This window comes from Calonectris borealis, chromosome 2 (assembly GCF_964195595.1).
Source record: "Calonectris borealis chromosome 2, bCalBor7.hap1.2, whole genome shotgun sequence".
Lineage (NCBI taxonomy): Eukaryota > Metazoa > Chordata > Aves > Procellariiformes > Procellariidae > Calonectris > Calonectris borealis.
This window is the reverse complement of record NC_134313.1, coordinates 169,266,886-169,282,292: the sequence shown is the minus strand read 5'-3', so window position 1 is coordinate 169,282,292 and position 15,407 is coordinate 169,266,886. Positions and strand designations below refer to the sequence as shown.

The 15,407-nt window shown below is 46.6% G+C and overlaps 1 protein-coding gene across 1 annotated transcript in view; it reads left to right on the top strand.

Annotated features, from left to right (window-relative positions):
• Positions 1-11,065, top strand: part of SNAP47 (synaptosome associated protein 47) — a 42,164-nt gene extending 31,099 nt beyond the window's left edge. Inside the window, exon 5 of the mRNA XM_075144363.1 lies at positions 10,922-11,065. Coding sequence (XP_075000464.1) covers positions 10,922-11,050 — 129 coding nt within the window. The 3' untranslated portion in view covers positions 11,051-11,065. The remainder of the gene's footprint in view (positions 1-10,921) is intronic.
• Positions 11,066-15,407: the final 4,342 nt, after the last annotated feature.

Here is a 15,407-nt window from a genome sequence, read left to right as displayed (position 1 = left end):
GCGAAGCGTGCTGGCTTGGGCTTTGCCCACCAGCCTTCTCCGTGTGATGGAGGTGCAGCACGCATTTGCTCATCCCAGCCCAGCGAGCCCGTGCTGTCGCTGGCGAGCGATTTGCCTTGTCAAGGTAAATACAGCGCGTGGGGCCAGCTGCGTGCGAGCCAGGGCACACCGAAAACAAAACAAGCACCCTGGATTCAGGCTGCCTCCTGTTTGAAGTGGAAAAGTGTTTGCTTAATGGTTTAAAAAGTCCAGCCTGGCTTCTGTCAAGTGGTTTAATTTTAAACCAGCGGATTTTAACCCTTTTATGGTTTGGCAGCAGAGGGGTTAAAGTAGTTCAACACCAAAATTAAGAAGCCTGAGTTCAGGATTCTGACATTTGTTAATTGTTTCCTGAGAGTTTAATTAGATCCTGGATCATTCAGGAGGGGAATAAGAGCCGAAGACAGCCAAACGGGTGATGGTATCATAAGCTATTGCCGTATAGCAGGCGGCGCACCTTGACCATACCAGCCTGGTGCGGCTCCTGGTATGTAGTTAAGCCGTAAGCTGTCTGGTTTCCAGAAGGTGCCTGCCTGGGTGTTCGCTGTGTGCTCTGCTGCTCTCAGCTTTCCTGCTTAGCACTGTGGATTCGGTGCAGCTCAGAGAAAAACCCGCGGAGCTAGAACTGCCCTAGCTTTTTACGTGACAGCTAAACCATTGAACCATAAGGATGTTCATGGGAGTGAGACAGTAGTAAGGAAGAAGGAGAGCAATGAGGCTTTCGCCTCTCAAAAAGGATGGTGTAGATTTGGGCGTAGGCTCTGGTTTCACCGGTTGAGAATTTGTTCAGGAGCTGGCAGCAAAGAGCAAGCTTTGGAGGGCTGGGTTCTATCAGGATGGAAGGGGGAAACAGTGCTTGAGATTCCTGGAGGAGGAAATTTGCTCTGCTGGGTGGGATGGGACTGCTTCAGAGAGGAGAAGGAGACTTGAGGTGGAAGACCTGCCCCTAGTCTGACCAGGTTTCATTGCTGGCACTGCTGCAGGCTGTCAGCCATGCATATTGCTTGGGATTTCATTCAGAGCCTCTCTCTTGGAGTTCATGCTCACCTTGGGCATGCTCCCTTTGTATCAGCTGAAAATGAGGATCTTTCCTCGTGGCGTTTCAATTGCTTATCTATAACATGGCAATATCACTGTTTCTCATCTCTTCAGTACCCTGAAAAAAATGATCTTGTGTCCTAATTGATGTTAAAAGTGCCCATCCTAGTGTGGAGCTACTTTTGTAATGAGGGGAGCAAACCCAGCAGTTCTGGATACTACAAATGAATGTTGAACCCACTGGAACCTGCCTCTGAGTGAATTACTGGTCCCCGCATTTCACAGGTGGTGGAAACAGAGACACCAGACCGTTGACAGATTTAAGGATCAGCCTGCGAGGAGGACTAAGCCACAAACTGCACTTACACCTCTGAAGCATAGGGTTAGGAGCAGGACCATCTTCTAACGCTCGGTGAGGCTCATGAGGCTTTTCATCATTGTGTAGTGTTTATCGTAGGCTTATAAAACACTTGCTGCTTCACATTTTGCTTCTAGTTGAGACAATGAGCACATATTTCAGTTGTGCTTCAGTGCATAATGTCTGCGAGGACTGCTTTAGTCCTTTTGAGAAAGAAAGACCTACTCGGAAATGTTCTGATTTCTTCCATATGGCACGTTTTTAATGTGATGCTTTGTACGGCAGTGAATGTTGTTTACAGCCATAAGGACGCAAACAGAGACAGGAGAGGGTAATTGCAGGTACGCAGCAATGCCAGGGGCTCCCTTCCATGACGGCAGCTCCATTCAGCCCTCCCTGTGTTGCCAAGCTGCTGAACGCCAGAGGCTGGAAAAGGAATCCGTGTTCGGTGAAACGGTTTCCAGGACTTGAATTCTCCTTTAGGAAATGAACCTCTTGGGCTGCCTCCGTTCTTCTCCTTGTAACTTCTGCGTAAGAAGCAAACCACGCCGCAGGCTTGTATTTTTTTCTCTAATACACTGTATTAATCACGCGTATTTAACACAGGGTTTGGGCTGGGTTTTTGACTGGGCTTGCTGGGTACGCTGCATGGTGAATACTGGAGGGTGTATCAGTTTTAAGTCATCTCACGGCATTCATCAAGTTGTGTAAAAATCACTGCCTGCATTGTACAGAGGTTGTAACAGGTATAGAAATTGGTATGTACCATGGGAAGGCCTCAAGATTCATATTTGCCTAAATAGACCACCTGATTTCTAGTACGACTGTTTGCCAAGCCTTTACCTTTAGCTAAAACAATTGTGAACTGGAAATGATGTCTTATAGGAGGAGAGAATCAAATATCAAAGTGCCATCAAGTGATGATGGATGCACCAAACCTCTTGGTCATCTTTTCTCCTGCCTGTGGTTTCAGAGGACTTGCAGCTCTGACAGGTTTCACATGAAGCTGCCTAATTCTGGACACTCTTGGCCAAGCCAATATTTTCAGCTCTGTCCTTGGAAATCCTACAGCATATCAATGCCAGCCAGAACTGAGCATCGTCTTCCTGGTTAGAAAGCCCATATCCCATCCCATAGACCGCAAGGAGAACAGTTTTCCTTCTGCTCCATGATCATGTTAGACTGACTTTAAATGTAATAGATCTCTTACTACTGGCTAATCAGTATGCTGTCTGAATGCAAGCTTTTCAGGAGACTGCGTTTATAATGCGTGTATCTTTATGCTTTCATAACTGCTAGAAGTGATACTGTGGTGAATTTTTTTTTCCATACACATCAAGTGTTCAGCTTGACAAGTGGATCCTGTTCAATTTTGAACTACTTAATAGATTCCAGCCTTTTCCTGCTGCACTGTGGGTGGAAATAAATGACAATCAGACCCTGGATTTCATGCCACGTTTTTCTGTCCGGATTCCCCTTCTTCCTCCTGAAATGAAAGAGCCGGATCTTGCATCCTGGTGGTAAAGCAAGCCAAGGAGCTATCTGAGGGTGTTAGGCTGTGAGCTCTCAACAGGTCAGCTGCTCCGATCGTCCGTTTTTATATTCTTACCCTATAAATGTTGTTTATACGTTTATGCCTCTTGATGAAGACTAAGACATTTGCATTTGATGGGATAAGCAAGAACGTACAATTGCCTTGGAGCTGCAGATGTGCCTTGGCTCACCTTACCTTGTGTGGAAGGTGTCAAGTCCCAGCCAGATCCTTGATGTATCAGGGAAGGGTCGATTTCTTAATCTAGTGCCTCTTTTTCCATTCATGGCAAGAATTCGTAGAAGGAAGTACAGGAGGGAGGAAAGAAGAGAACTGGAGGAAGGAAAAGGTGGACCTGGATGTTGGAGGGACCGTCTGTTCAGTATCTTCCTGCAGACTGAGAGAGTCCTGCCAAAGTCACATGCTACCTGTTTGTAAACTCAAGCCTCCGGTGCCATCAGTGCTACTACCCATTTAAACATGACAGGATAATGATTTTCACTTTTTTTTAAAGTGTGTGAATCATTTTGGATTTGGATTTTTTTTTTCTATTTTGATCTTCAAGCCCTGTTTCCTAGCCAAGGGAAAAGGTGTGCCATTCCGCACCTGCTTTTGTTAAGGCTAGTTGGTTCCTGCTATACCTATGGTTCCTGCTATACCAGTTTACAGCACAAATTATCTTTACAGTCCTCAGTAGCTTAATCCCCTTTTCTCTTCTTGTTTATAATTTCAGGCTGTGGCTTCATACATTGGACATTTTATATAGAACATCTCCCTTCCAGCGCTCTCACTCTGTCAAGCTAATCTTTATAAACAACCTGATGAAGAGAAAAACTGTTTGTTCCCAGGAGAGTAAGGAATTTCTGGCTGTGAAGTTGATAATTAAGAGAAATTTGTGTCCGGTCACAGCTTGATCAGAAATTTCCTGTGGGATCTTCCCTCTGTATTGAAATGCTCTGTGCTTCGATTCTCCCGCTGTCAACGGGGTGTTATAATTCATCCTTAGCCTATCTTTAAGTTACTTAATGGTAAACCTTTGGGAAATAAAATCACCCGTTCATTTGTAAACAGCTAGGACAGCGGGACTTTGGTTGTCACTGTAGTACGAACAACAATAATCTCAGCTGTGCTATTAGAAGGTTGGTGGAGGCAGGCCCTGGAGCAGCTGCCCACGTCTCAGTGTAGCACCTTATCCAAAAGTTCCTGCTTTTGTCCTTGACCATATTAGCATAGAGCTAATATTTGTCTTCAGATTATTCACTGCTCCTGTGTGAGCTAGCTTTGCATGTTCGGATGTTCAATGATCGTGTTGGGGTTTGTGCAGATGCAGCTGTGGAAGAGGTGAGAGTTTATTTCACTGGGCTCTCAAGAGGTATTTTAAAGAGGCAGAATTTTTCCTTGGACGCTAGATGTTCCTATTGCACCGGGATTCGTGGATGAAAGGATCACTTTATGGTACTGCTAAGCTGTCTTTCAAGGCTGGTATATAGCCAGGATTCCTCCCCTTTGGTCTTAGGAACCGAGGTGCATGGATTTTCATCCTGTGTTTCTTCTATAATCGTTGGGAAGAGAGTGATGGAGAGAGACTGGCACTAAAAGGCCATTCTTCTGGGTCAGGCTCAGCTGCCTGCCAGGACTGCTGCCCTCCACTTCCACATCTACTTCTTGCAAAATCCTCTGCATGATATTCAGATCCCATTCCTCTTCCCATCCCACCTCAGGATGGGGAGTGGAGGTGCCCTACTGTTTCCCCATCTCCCTTGTTCTCATCTCCTCCATCTCCATTCGGCCTTCTCCAAACGTCTACAGCCATCTCCTCCTTGGCTGTCAGTAGGTGCAAGGAGCAACAGCCTCAGGGTCTGAGTCAGTTTGGATAAGTGTTTGCAGCTCTGTGCAATGACATCACACGTATAAATTGGACATACTAATCTGAGAATAAAGCCAAGCACCCATCATGGTGTTCCCATGTGCTGGAACGTGCTGGAGCATGTTTGGGTTTATTTCACAGGGCTTCTCTTTCCTTCAGCGTGACACACTCGTCTTGCTCAGCACAGGGCAGCAGGTTATTTCAGCTTCCTAATTCTGCTCCAAAATAGGATGTGTCCTTCCATGCCGAGTCCTTGCTCAACTGTCCTGCCCGTGCTGCTCTGTGCATCCCATCCGATGCGCTCATGGAGAAAGAGATCCTCGGTTTGGCAGACTTGAAACTGCGATGGTCCCAGAGGCTGGATGCAATAGGAAAGACTATGGAAACACCAGTAGATCTCAATTTCGATAGCTCCAAAACCATCACATGCAATTCATGACAAAGTCATTTCTACTGGATGTTTTATGGGCCTGAGGTTGACGTGTGAGCTTATGCTCCATAACGCTGGGTGGGAAATTCCCCCAGCTGGTTGGCAGCCAGGTGAGGCTTTCTCCAAGTCATGTGTTTCCGAGCCAGTCCCGGGAACCTCTCATTTCAGCTGCCTCCAGTCCTTTGCGAGGCTGAGTGTGCGGTTCCCACCACAGAGAGCATCGTCCGGAGTCAATGCCCGGGAAGGAGGGGGAGAAAGGAGAAGAAAACAAATTGATCGTTGTGTTTCTGAAGGTGTGGTGCACCATGATGGGTTTTTTTTAAGCTTATAGCACTTCTCTATACCTAAAGGATCTGGGCTGTCCTTTCACCAGGAGCCAAATTCTGATCTCTCTACTTGAGCACCTTCAGACTTCAACAAGGATATTTAGAGGGAAAAGTCCTGTCATTGCATGCTTTGGTAGCAGACTTCTCCCTTTTATACCAAGAGAAGCTTCTTCTTGGGTCCAGTGCAGGAAGGCCATCCAGGACCCTTTTGACTTCAATGGGGAGCAGTTAGGCCACTGGAAAATCCATTCTTGGGACTGGTTTTTATGCTGAACAGGAAATTTTTTTGGGCATCTGATTTTTTTTAACAAATCTGATGATGCAAGTTAGGATGGCGAAGAGGTATTCCTGTGTATTTTGGCAGATCGATGAAAGCTGTCCAACCTGCTGAATGTTATATATGCTGGGTTTTTAGTACCCTGCTTTTCTCTTCATTTCATTTCATTTTTATTTTATTTTATTTTATTTTATTTTATTTTATTTTATAGAAATGGAGCATATCCATCTTGAAATCTAGAATGAAACATTTTAGAAAGAATAAACTGCTACACCCTCTGTGCAGGGAGGGTGCGAAGTCAACCTGCTGACTCCGTAGTCCTCACTAAGCAATGGCACCGTCAGATGCTTCCATGCATTTATTTATTGAATTTCTTTCTTTTTGAGACACACACATATATAAAAGTAGGCCAAAGTTTAATCTAAAAATTCCTCTTTTGCTTTCATTTTTTCAGCTGTTCAAGGTGACTCTTCTTATTTGGTGTGAAGGTGAATTTGCATTGAAAGCATGTCAGTGTAACTTCTTGTCTCCTTATCATTAAAGGCCAATTTTTTTTTTTAATGCTTTGGGGCCAAACCCTGCACGCTGATTTGCACGACCAGACCCTGCTTGCCTGATTTTGTTGTGCTGCAGGGATCTGCTCAGGATCTCTGAAACAAATGAGTTCAAACAAATATTCAAATGAATGGATTAAAAAAAAACAAAGCAACAAAATAAAATCAGTCTTTGACACGAGTGAGAGAGCCTGGACTGCCCTTTCCCAGACAGATAAATTCTGGAAGATTGTGGAGTGCTCACGTATTTTGTTCGGTGGGACTCACAGACGTATTACGTAAGTACAGAGACATATTTCTTTTATGCATTCATAAAAATATAAATTCAAGCAGCATGCTGTTTGAATTAAAGCATAAAATGGATCAGCTCCCAATACAGAGTATTTTAGAAATAATCTTTAGCAAGAACAGACGTTTTAAAAATTATTATAAGCAAGAGACTTCTACATCATCCAGCTGTAAAGTTTTTCAGGCTATATGAGTTACCGTGTTCTCAAATCTGTCAATTTTACCACAAATACCATGCAATTTAATTTTTCCCTTCAAACTCCGGCTCCCAAATTTTGGTCATTAAGTGAGAATCTTATTTTTTAATCCATTTGCAATTATTGAGGTTCCAGAGAAGCTTTGGCTTCAGAACAACGTTACAAACTTTTCAAGACCAAAAAGGCAAGTTTGGGCATCTTTTAAAATTAAGATTTTTCTGCTGCTTCTATAACTCCAAGACCGGTTCAAAGTTAGGAAGCTGATGGTCCTGTGCTCCTTCTGTAATTAATCGACGGAGAGAATCTCCTCCAAAGAACTTGGAGCAAACGCCTGCTTTAAAGCTTAGAGGACTTTCCGCCTATCTGCCGCTGAGGCCGGCTTTCTCCGTGCTCTTTGGGGTCAGCCCGGACTGTTGCAGCAGGAGGAGTTGTACTTGCCCTGTCCTTTGGTGGTAAAATCTCCCTGCTGAGGAGGAGAGCGGTGATTTTAGGACGGGGCTGCAGGTGGGCACTTCAGTCCCAAGTCCCCCCTGCAGAGCACCTCGGCAGTGAAATCCAGCTTTGTTCCCGGTTGCCCTTTGTTAACGTAAAAGCATTAAGTGCAATAGGTGACTTAGGAGCGTGTTACCGCTGCTCAGCCATCCCTCTCGCTTCGGCACGACACTTAATCAGGCGTTTGGGTCCCAGTGCGTTTTAAGCTTACCATAAATCTTAAGCACATGTTTAAGCGTTTTGCTGACTAAGGGTGAGATTTAATAACAATGCCTGGCTTTTATATAGCACTTTCCATAAACGTCACAGAGGTTTTCAGAGCAAGTAAATGGGCTGGATGAGCAGACAGTGAGGTGGATTGAAAACTGTCTGGATGGCCAGACCCAGAGGGTGTTCATCAGCAGCACAAAGTCTAGTTGGAGGCCAGTAAACTAGCGGTGTACCCCAGGGGTCAATACTGGGTCCAATATGTTTAACATCTTCATTAATCATCAGGATGATGGGGCAGAGTGTACCCTCAGCAAGTTTGCAGATGACACCAAACTGGGAGGAGTGGTTGATACTCCAGAGAGTCGTGCTGCCATCCAGAGGGACCTCAACAGCCTGGAGAAATGGGCTGACGGGAGAGGAATGGGCCCGTATGAACCTCTTGAGGTTCAACAAGGCCAGGTGCAAGGTCCTGGGTCAGGGCAACCCCCATTATCAGCACAGGCTGGGGGATGAAGGGATGGAGAGCAGCCCTGCCGAGAAGGACTTGGGGGTACTGGTGAAGGAAAAGCTGGACATGAGCCGGCAATGTGCGCTCGCAGCCCAGAAGGCCAACTGTGTCCTGGGCTGCATCACCAGCAGCGTGGCCAGCAGGTCGAGGGAGGGGATTCTGCCCCTCTGCTCTGCTCCGGTGAGACCCCCCCTGCAGAGCTGCGTCCAGCTCGGGGGTCCTCAGCACAGGACAGACATGGACCTGCTGGAGCGGGTCCAGAGGAGACCACAAAAATGATCAGGGGGTGGAACAGCTCTGCTGTGAGGACAGGCTGAGAGAGTTGGGGTTGTTCAGCCTGGAGAAGAGAAGGCTTCGGCGAGACCTTATGCAGCCTTTCAGTACTTAAAGGGGGCTTATGAGAAAGATGGGGACAGACTTTTTAGCAGGGCCTGTTGTGACAGGACAAGGGGGAATGGTTTTAAACTAAAAGAGGGTAGATTTAGACTAGATATACGGAAGAAATTTTTTACGATGGGAGTGGTGAAACCCTGGCACAGGTTGCCCAGAGAGGTGGTAGATGCCCCATCCCTGCGAACATTCCAGGCCAGGTTGGACGGGGCTCTGAGCAACCTGATCTGGTTGAAGATGTCCCTGCTCATGGCCAGAGGGGTTGGACTAGATGACCTTTAAAGGTCCCTTCCAACCCAAACTATCCTATGATTCTATGACTCTGTGATAAACACCTGAAGGAGGGTTCAAAGAGGATGGAGCCAGGCTCTTTTTAGAGGTGCCCAATGCCAAGCAAGAGGCAAAGGGCACAAACTGAAACACAGGAGGTGCCGTCTGAACATCAGGAAACACTTTTTTACTGAGGGTGACTGAGCACTGGCATAGGTGGCCCAGGGAGGTTGTGGAGTCTCCCTCCTTAGAGATATTCAAAAGCCATCTGGACAACTGGTTCTAGGTGGCCCTGCCTGAGCAGGGGGCTTGGACCAGATGACCTCCAGCGGTCCCTTCCAACCTCAACCATTCTGTGATTCTGAGAAATATCAGCCGATGAATTGTAAATGGGAAAACTGAGGCTGGTGATGGTACAATAGCTTGTGTAGCAGCATACAGCAGTATCGTGGCCAAACCAAAAATGAATTCCTCGCTTCCATCCCGGTGGATTAGTCACTGTGACGGGTGACTAACCTAACCGTACAGGTGGGCTTGGATGACCCCAGAAGCAGTTCGGCTCTGGGCCCCCCTTCCTGCGACAGGCAGGGGTCTGGGACTGGCTCAGGGACCTGTGCATAGTGCTCGGGAGTGAAAAAACACACCAAAATCTTGGTACCGCTCAGTGCATCTACTCCCCCGTTGCACAACACGTGGGTGACAGCTAGGGGAAGGTTGCAGCCAGAATTTGGCTGCTGACAAATCCTACCAGCCCTTGGGGCAGGGATGCAAAGCCTTTCCTGAGAAGGATCCCAGGGCATTTTGTCTGTTTAATGCAGCCACCCAATTTTGCTTCAAGGGCATGAGAGGCAGGGAGAAGCTACCAGACCAGCTGAGAAAGGATCACTTTTTAATTGTGTATTTATTCTGCTCGTTTGCTGCACAGACAATGCAGGAGATGGCAGCCTGCAGCCTGGGTCGTGCTTACCCTGGTGCAAGCAGTAATGCCACTGAATTTGAAATCCCAGCTGAAGGCCACAACCAAAGGCATCATCGATGCTGTTTTTATCTCTACCTGACCAATTTAAGGAATCCTTCTTGAACCCTCCCTCCTCACCACCTCCACCATCCAGCAGAAACAGGCAAGGGAACCTGAGCTCCCAACCCGAGATAGGGGCTCCTTTGGGTGCTCTACATCTGCATAAGAGATAGGTAGTCCCAGTTTGGGAATTAAATAGCAAAAACAAGGACAGGAAAAAATAACAGGGCACGTGAAAGAAATTAGTGGGCACCCAGCATGGCTGTGCAGAAGGACTCATCCTGCAGAGCCGCGCGATGCCTGAGCACATGCTGCAGGTTGAGAGACCCAGATTTGCTCTGCTTTCTTGATTTTTGCCTTCAGAAGGGTTTCTGGAGGACTTCAGAGACATAGGCTGTATTTCTAGCTTCGCTGGGCAGTGCACATCCAGCATTGTGTGCCTCAGTTTCCCTGCACATCACATGGCGCTAATGTCATTGACCTTCAGAAATGGCTTTAAGGCTCGAAGTTGACAAGGGACATGATAGGATCTCGATATTATGATTTATTGTTGCATTTATGTTCTTAGCTTGCTGGTGCTCTCCAAAGACTGTGTTCATCTCTTCTCTTTTGTATCAAGCTTTTCTCTTCCTGTAGTGGCTGTAATTGCCCTGGTAAGTGATTTTCTAGCCTGGGCCGATATATCTATAGAAATACAAACCGTTGCGGTTTCTGCTCAGGAAATGAAAGCATTCCATCATTCTCCACGCTAGCTGGGAAATGCAAGCCGGTCAGCTGGACCAGCATCCCCAGGTGCCTCCTTGGCGTTGGCTGATGGCAGGGCCTGAAAAAGCATCCAGGCAGGCCACGGTGGAAAGCCACTTAATGAAGTTTACAGTGTCCTTTAGGCGGGCGGCTCAAGCGCTCAGCAGAAAATGAAGGGTTTTTGACTTTCTGCCTGTGGCAGGTGGAAAGAATTTGCACTCAGATGTTAGTAACAGATGCCATTCTCCCTTACGATTTTCTTTGCATGCTCAGGAAGGTGTTTTCAGCTAATGTTTGGTATGTTGTCCCCCTGGGATTCCAGTTACTTTTATTATAATAGGATTTTAATTTTAGCTTCTAATATGAAATTATGCTGGTCTCCAGGTACATGAGAAAATAATTTCCACACCAGCTCTCTTCCGTGGCTTCATAACCGTGAGCTGCAGCTGGGCAGGGTGGGGGAGACGGGAGGCCAAGAGCATGGAGCCAGAGGTGAAAAAGTGCAAAAGGTGAAATGCATGGCTGATGGTGCTTCAGCATGACTTTCCGAGACCTCCGTCTCCAGAGTTATTAATTCCTGCTCTTAGTAAAAGTGTTCACTCTTTCGGCAAGCCTGAAGGGTCTTACTGTGCCAGGTTCTGCATAAAGGGGAATGATCCTTGACATTGCAAATGGCTCTGCCTTACACCTGCGTTCATCCCACCTCACTGTAGACACATATTTCGGGCATCTACATGATAGCTGTGGTCACGTTAGGATTATCGCAATGTCAGTGGATAGAGATTAGCAGCTCCAGAGGGCAATTCAGCCTGCCCTGCAGAGGGGGGCTTGCCCTCTGGTCACAGCTGTCTCTCCTCATTGACTACAGAAGAGTAGAGGATGCCTGCAGTCCTAAACCTAGATCTTAGGTGGGAGTATCAGACTTTGAGCATCTAAATATTGCAGAATCAGACTTTTGAACTAAAGCAGAGGAGCTCAGCATCACTGCAGAAAGGATGGATGTTGCAAACGTCCCCCAAGGGATCCAGATTTAGTCAAAGTTCAGCGCACTCAGCGTTTCAAAGACTTGGCCTCAAAGTCAAAAGGGAGCTCAGAATTCTGAAAAATTAATATTTCAGGCTGATGTAATACACTCAGACTAATTCTCAGCTATTATTGCAAACGCAATATACATTTACACTCACTTTTAAATTTCTCACTCTTATTGAAAAAGTAAAAATCTATGGGTTTACTGAAATACTAAAACCACATCAAATGGGTTGAATCCCACTATTACCATTGTTTACACTGGCCAGAAAGTCATTTCTGATACCTTGAATGAATTCAGCAAAGGATTGTATACACTCAGATTGATCAGAATAAACACTGTAATAAAGCAAGTCACAGAAAGAGTGACGGAGAGCTCAACAGGGCACGAAAAGAGACTGTTCAGTTATTTCACCGTAACTAATACACGAGTATTCCTATCATTTGATTTTGTTCTCTCCTGATAGTCAAAATGTGACTTGAAATTAAAATGTACAACTGTGCTCTCAAAATGTTTATTATAAAGAGTTTCCAAAAAAAATCCTGAATGATCTTCCAAAAATTGGGTGGCTTTTGGGTTTTAGTACTCTTTTCAAAGGCCTCATTCACCCAAAGTTGCCATGTTCAACAGTGGTGAAACACAACTCTGTATTTCTTGTAGTATTTTAAGAAGCACTTTCATAGTACGTTGAGGTTTTCTGTTAAGGAAAATAGATATATTCCAGTAACAGTTTTCAGACTGGGGAATATTAAATAAAAAACAGTCATTCAGAAAACACGTCCTGTGGTCTCATACTCCTAGTCTGTGTACTCCCTCATTTCAAAGGTCCTAGATCTGTAGGTTCCAGTCCCAAATTATACATCATTTCTCCTGGACTTGTTTTTTTAAGAGATTGGGACGGGAAAGCAACCCTTATTAAGCTGCTTCATGGACACCTGCAGGTCTGTAGACTTGTTTGGTCCTGTTTTCCAGACATTGCTGGACGTTGAGGTTCTTCAGACATTGTCTTGGAGGTCATGGACTCATCATATTCCAGACAGGTAAACTTAAGAGTCAAAGACAAACCTGGACTAACTCCAGATCTATTGTATGTACTAAAATCTGTCTCCTCACATCTTATTTTACTTTATTTTATTTTATTTTAATTTCATTTCATTTCATTTCATTTTAAATTCACGAAGCAAGAAGGGGTACCATCTCCCCCCGTGGTATTCTTTGAATGCCACTCCTATCAGCCACAGATCTCTGTCACTGTGTTTGACCTGCATTCTTTATGCATCCCATGAATTTTGATATATTTAAAGTAACTTGGCTTGAGGTGAGCTGGAACAGGCAGCTGAACCAGAATGTTTCAATCATCCTGCAGTTTGGAGCTGGCTGGTTTAATGTTATAACTGAGGGCGCAATATGGAATCCATTGAAAAGCCCATAATAATGTTGGAACAAACCAGATGAGAATATCATTATATTTGTCTGAATGACCAGGAAAAAAAAAAAAAAGCAAAATTTAATCTAACCTAGTTCAGCTTGAATTGAGGCCACCCCCCGAATAGTCTGGTGTCCAGTTCAGCCAGGGTGGTGGAGGTGCTGGAGGAGGGTAGGCTGAATAAAAGGTGGTGCCACCTTGGCAGGTGGCACCAGAAGGTCCTGTGCTCCAACTGCCCTTCAGCGGATGTCAGGAGGGGTAAAGAAAGTAGCCTGGTCCAAAAAGGGCCAACAGACATGAAGCATGTTTCACATCATGCCTCAATTATGCAAGGACTTGAGCTCCTTCGCACCGTGTCCTCCCATCCCTGTTTTCTCCCCACAGCCGGTGCATCGCTCGCCGCCTCCAAGCAGAGCAGCCATCCCAAGCAGTCCCGCCGAGGGTTGTCACCTGCACGTTGCAGTTCTGCTGCAAATCCACCTGCCTTCTCCTTTTGCTTCTTTAAACATTCCATTTGGCCCACCTGAAGCCACAAAATGCGTTGACTCTGCTTTGGCAGCGGGTTTGCTGTGCCAGTCTCTGCTGCGCTGGCCTGCTCTGCCCCCCAAATCTGCTTATCTGCAACCCAGCTGGCGTGGGTCTTGGGGTACAGTTTGGCGAGAGGGTTAGAAGCATTGTATCTGTCCTGCCTGTAAAATCGGTGGTCTTCCTCTCCCTCTGCAGCTCCCAACCACGGCACCTTGCTCAGTTGTGGGGGGAGCCAGATGAGGGAACTGACCTGGCTGCAACCTTAGCCGGGAAGAAAAAATAAAAATAAATATCTCCCATCCACATCAAGAACCTGACCCAGTGCACCCTGCACTGGAGTGTTAGTGCTGGCACAGCAAAGTTGCTAGAATTAAGGGGGGCAGCGGGGAAGAAGCATCCCCACAGCCTTAGACCATTCAAACCATTGTGAAACCAGAGGTTTCACGTCACACTTAATCCGGCGATGGAGGGAATGGCCTGCTCCCTCCTCCCCGTGGCCCCAGCCACACGTTCCCTCTCTCTCCCTTGTGCTGGACCTACTAATTGCACAGCCAAGAGGTGAATGCGATCGATGAACTGATCTGATGTGAGCCGCCTCAGTTTTCTGTCCAGTCCGCCAGTGACTCTGATTTACCATGTGGCCGGACAATTGCTGGAGTATCAAAATTGAGAGTATCAAAACCACATAGCTGGAGAAGGGGGGTGGTCGCTGCTCACAGGAGCAATTTACACCAGATTTAGTGTAACATCAACCCACACCCCACACTGCAGCCATGAGGATGGGAAAGGTGTATCGGCTGGCTCGAGCAGTGATGGAGCAAGGTCGCTTGACAGCACAGAGCTCACCATGGGCAGAAAGTCAGACCAAGTCAGATAAGGCTGTGGTTCCAGTTGCTACCGACGGATCCCCCATGGCCAGATGCCCCAGCAATACCATGCTGACCCAGGTTGGGAAGTTCCTGGGTTAGGTATTCGCTTAGGGACATGGTGTAGTGGGCATGGTGGTGTTGGGTTGACGGTTGGACTCGATGATCTTAGAGGTCTTTTCCAACCTTAATGATTCTATGATTCTGTGATGGCATGCGGTACATTAGCAATCAGCTGGGACCCACGGCTTGCTCTGCCTCTCGGCCCTTAGGTCACTTCTCCACCAACTGCAAAGGGCCAGACAACATGAAAAACGAGCCTGTGCACAGTTAACCCATGCAAATGTTTTTGATCCAGGCCACTTCACTTATATTGATTTGGTGGTTTGTGGCACGGGGCTGTGGTGGTTTAGGCTCACCAGGGCTGCTGCCTTGCGCCGTCAAACCATGGCCTCAGGGCGTTAGCCCGTGTTTTATTGAGTGCTGCAGCAAGAGGAGATCCACTATGCAGCTCATCAGTTCAGAGCTATCTGTGTAGCTTGGCTTTTGCTTTCTTTTAGCAGCTTTACACTTTTATACATCGTCTGGCACAGATGTTCCATGAAAGGAGTCTCCATGCTCTGCAATTAGGATGCTCAGCCCCTAAGCTGTCTGGGGCCATCCAGGACAATTCATGCAGCCTGTGTCCCACCTCCAATAATCTTCTTTCTCAAGGACATTGTGGTAACAAGCTGTGGGCTGGATGGATCCGTTTGGGTGTGGGAGCATTTTGTGTTCAGCTTCCATAGTGCTTGCTGATGCCACAGCCTCTCCCTTGAGTTTGGGATTATCTGGACCAGAAAACGGCTTCTGAAGCCCTTGGGAAAGATGATAGCTACAAGCAGCCACCACTTCACCCAGCTCTGACCTGCTGATTCCCAGTTTGCCCTTGAGAAAGACGGTGAACAGGAACAGCTGAATGAGTTACACTGGCAGCATGAGCTGCAGCAAAATACCCATTTCTGGAGATCCCTTGGGACTGGG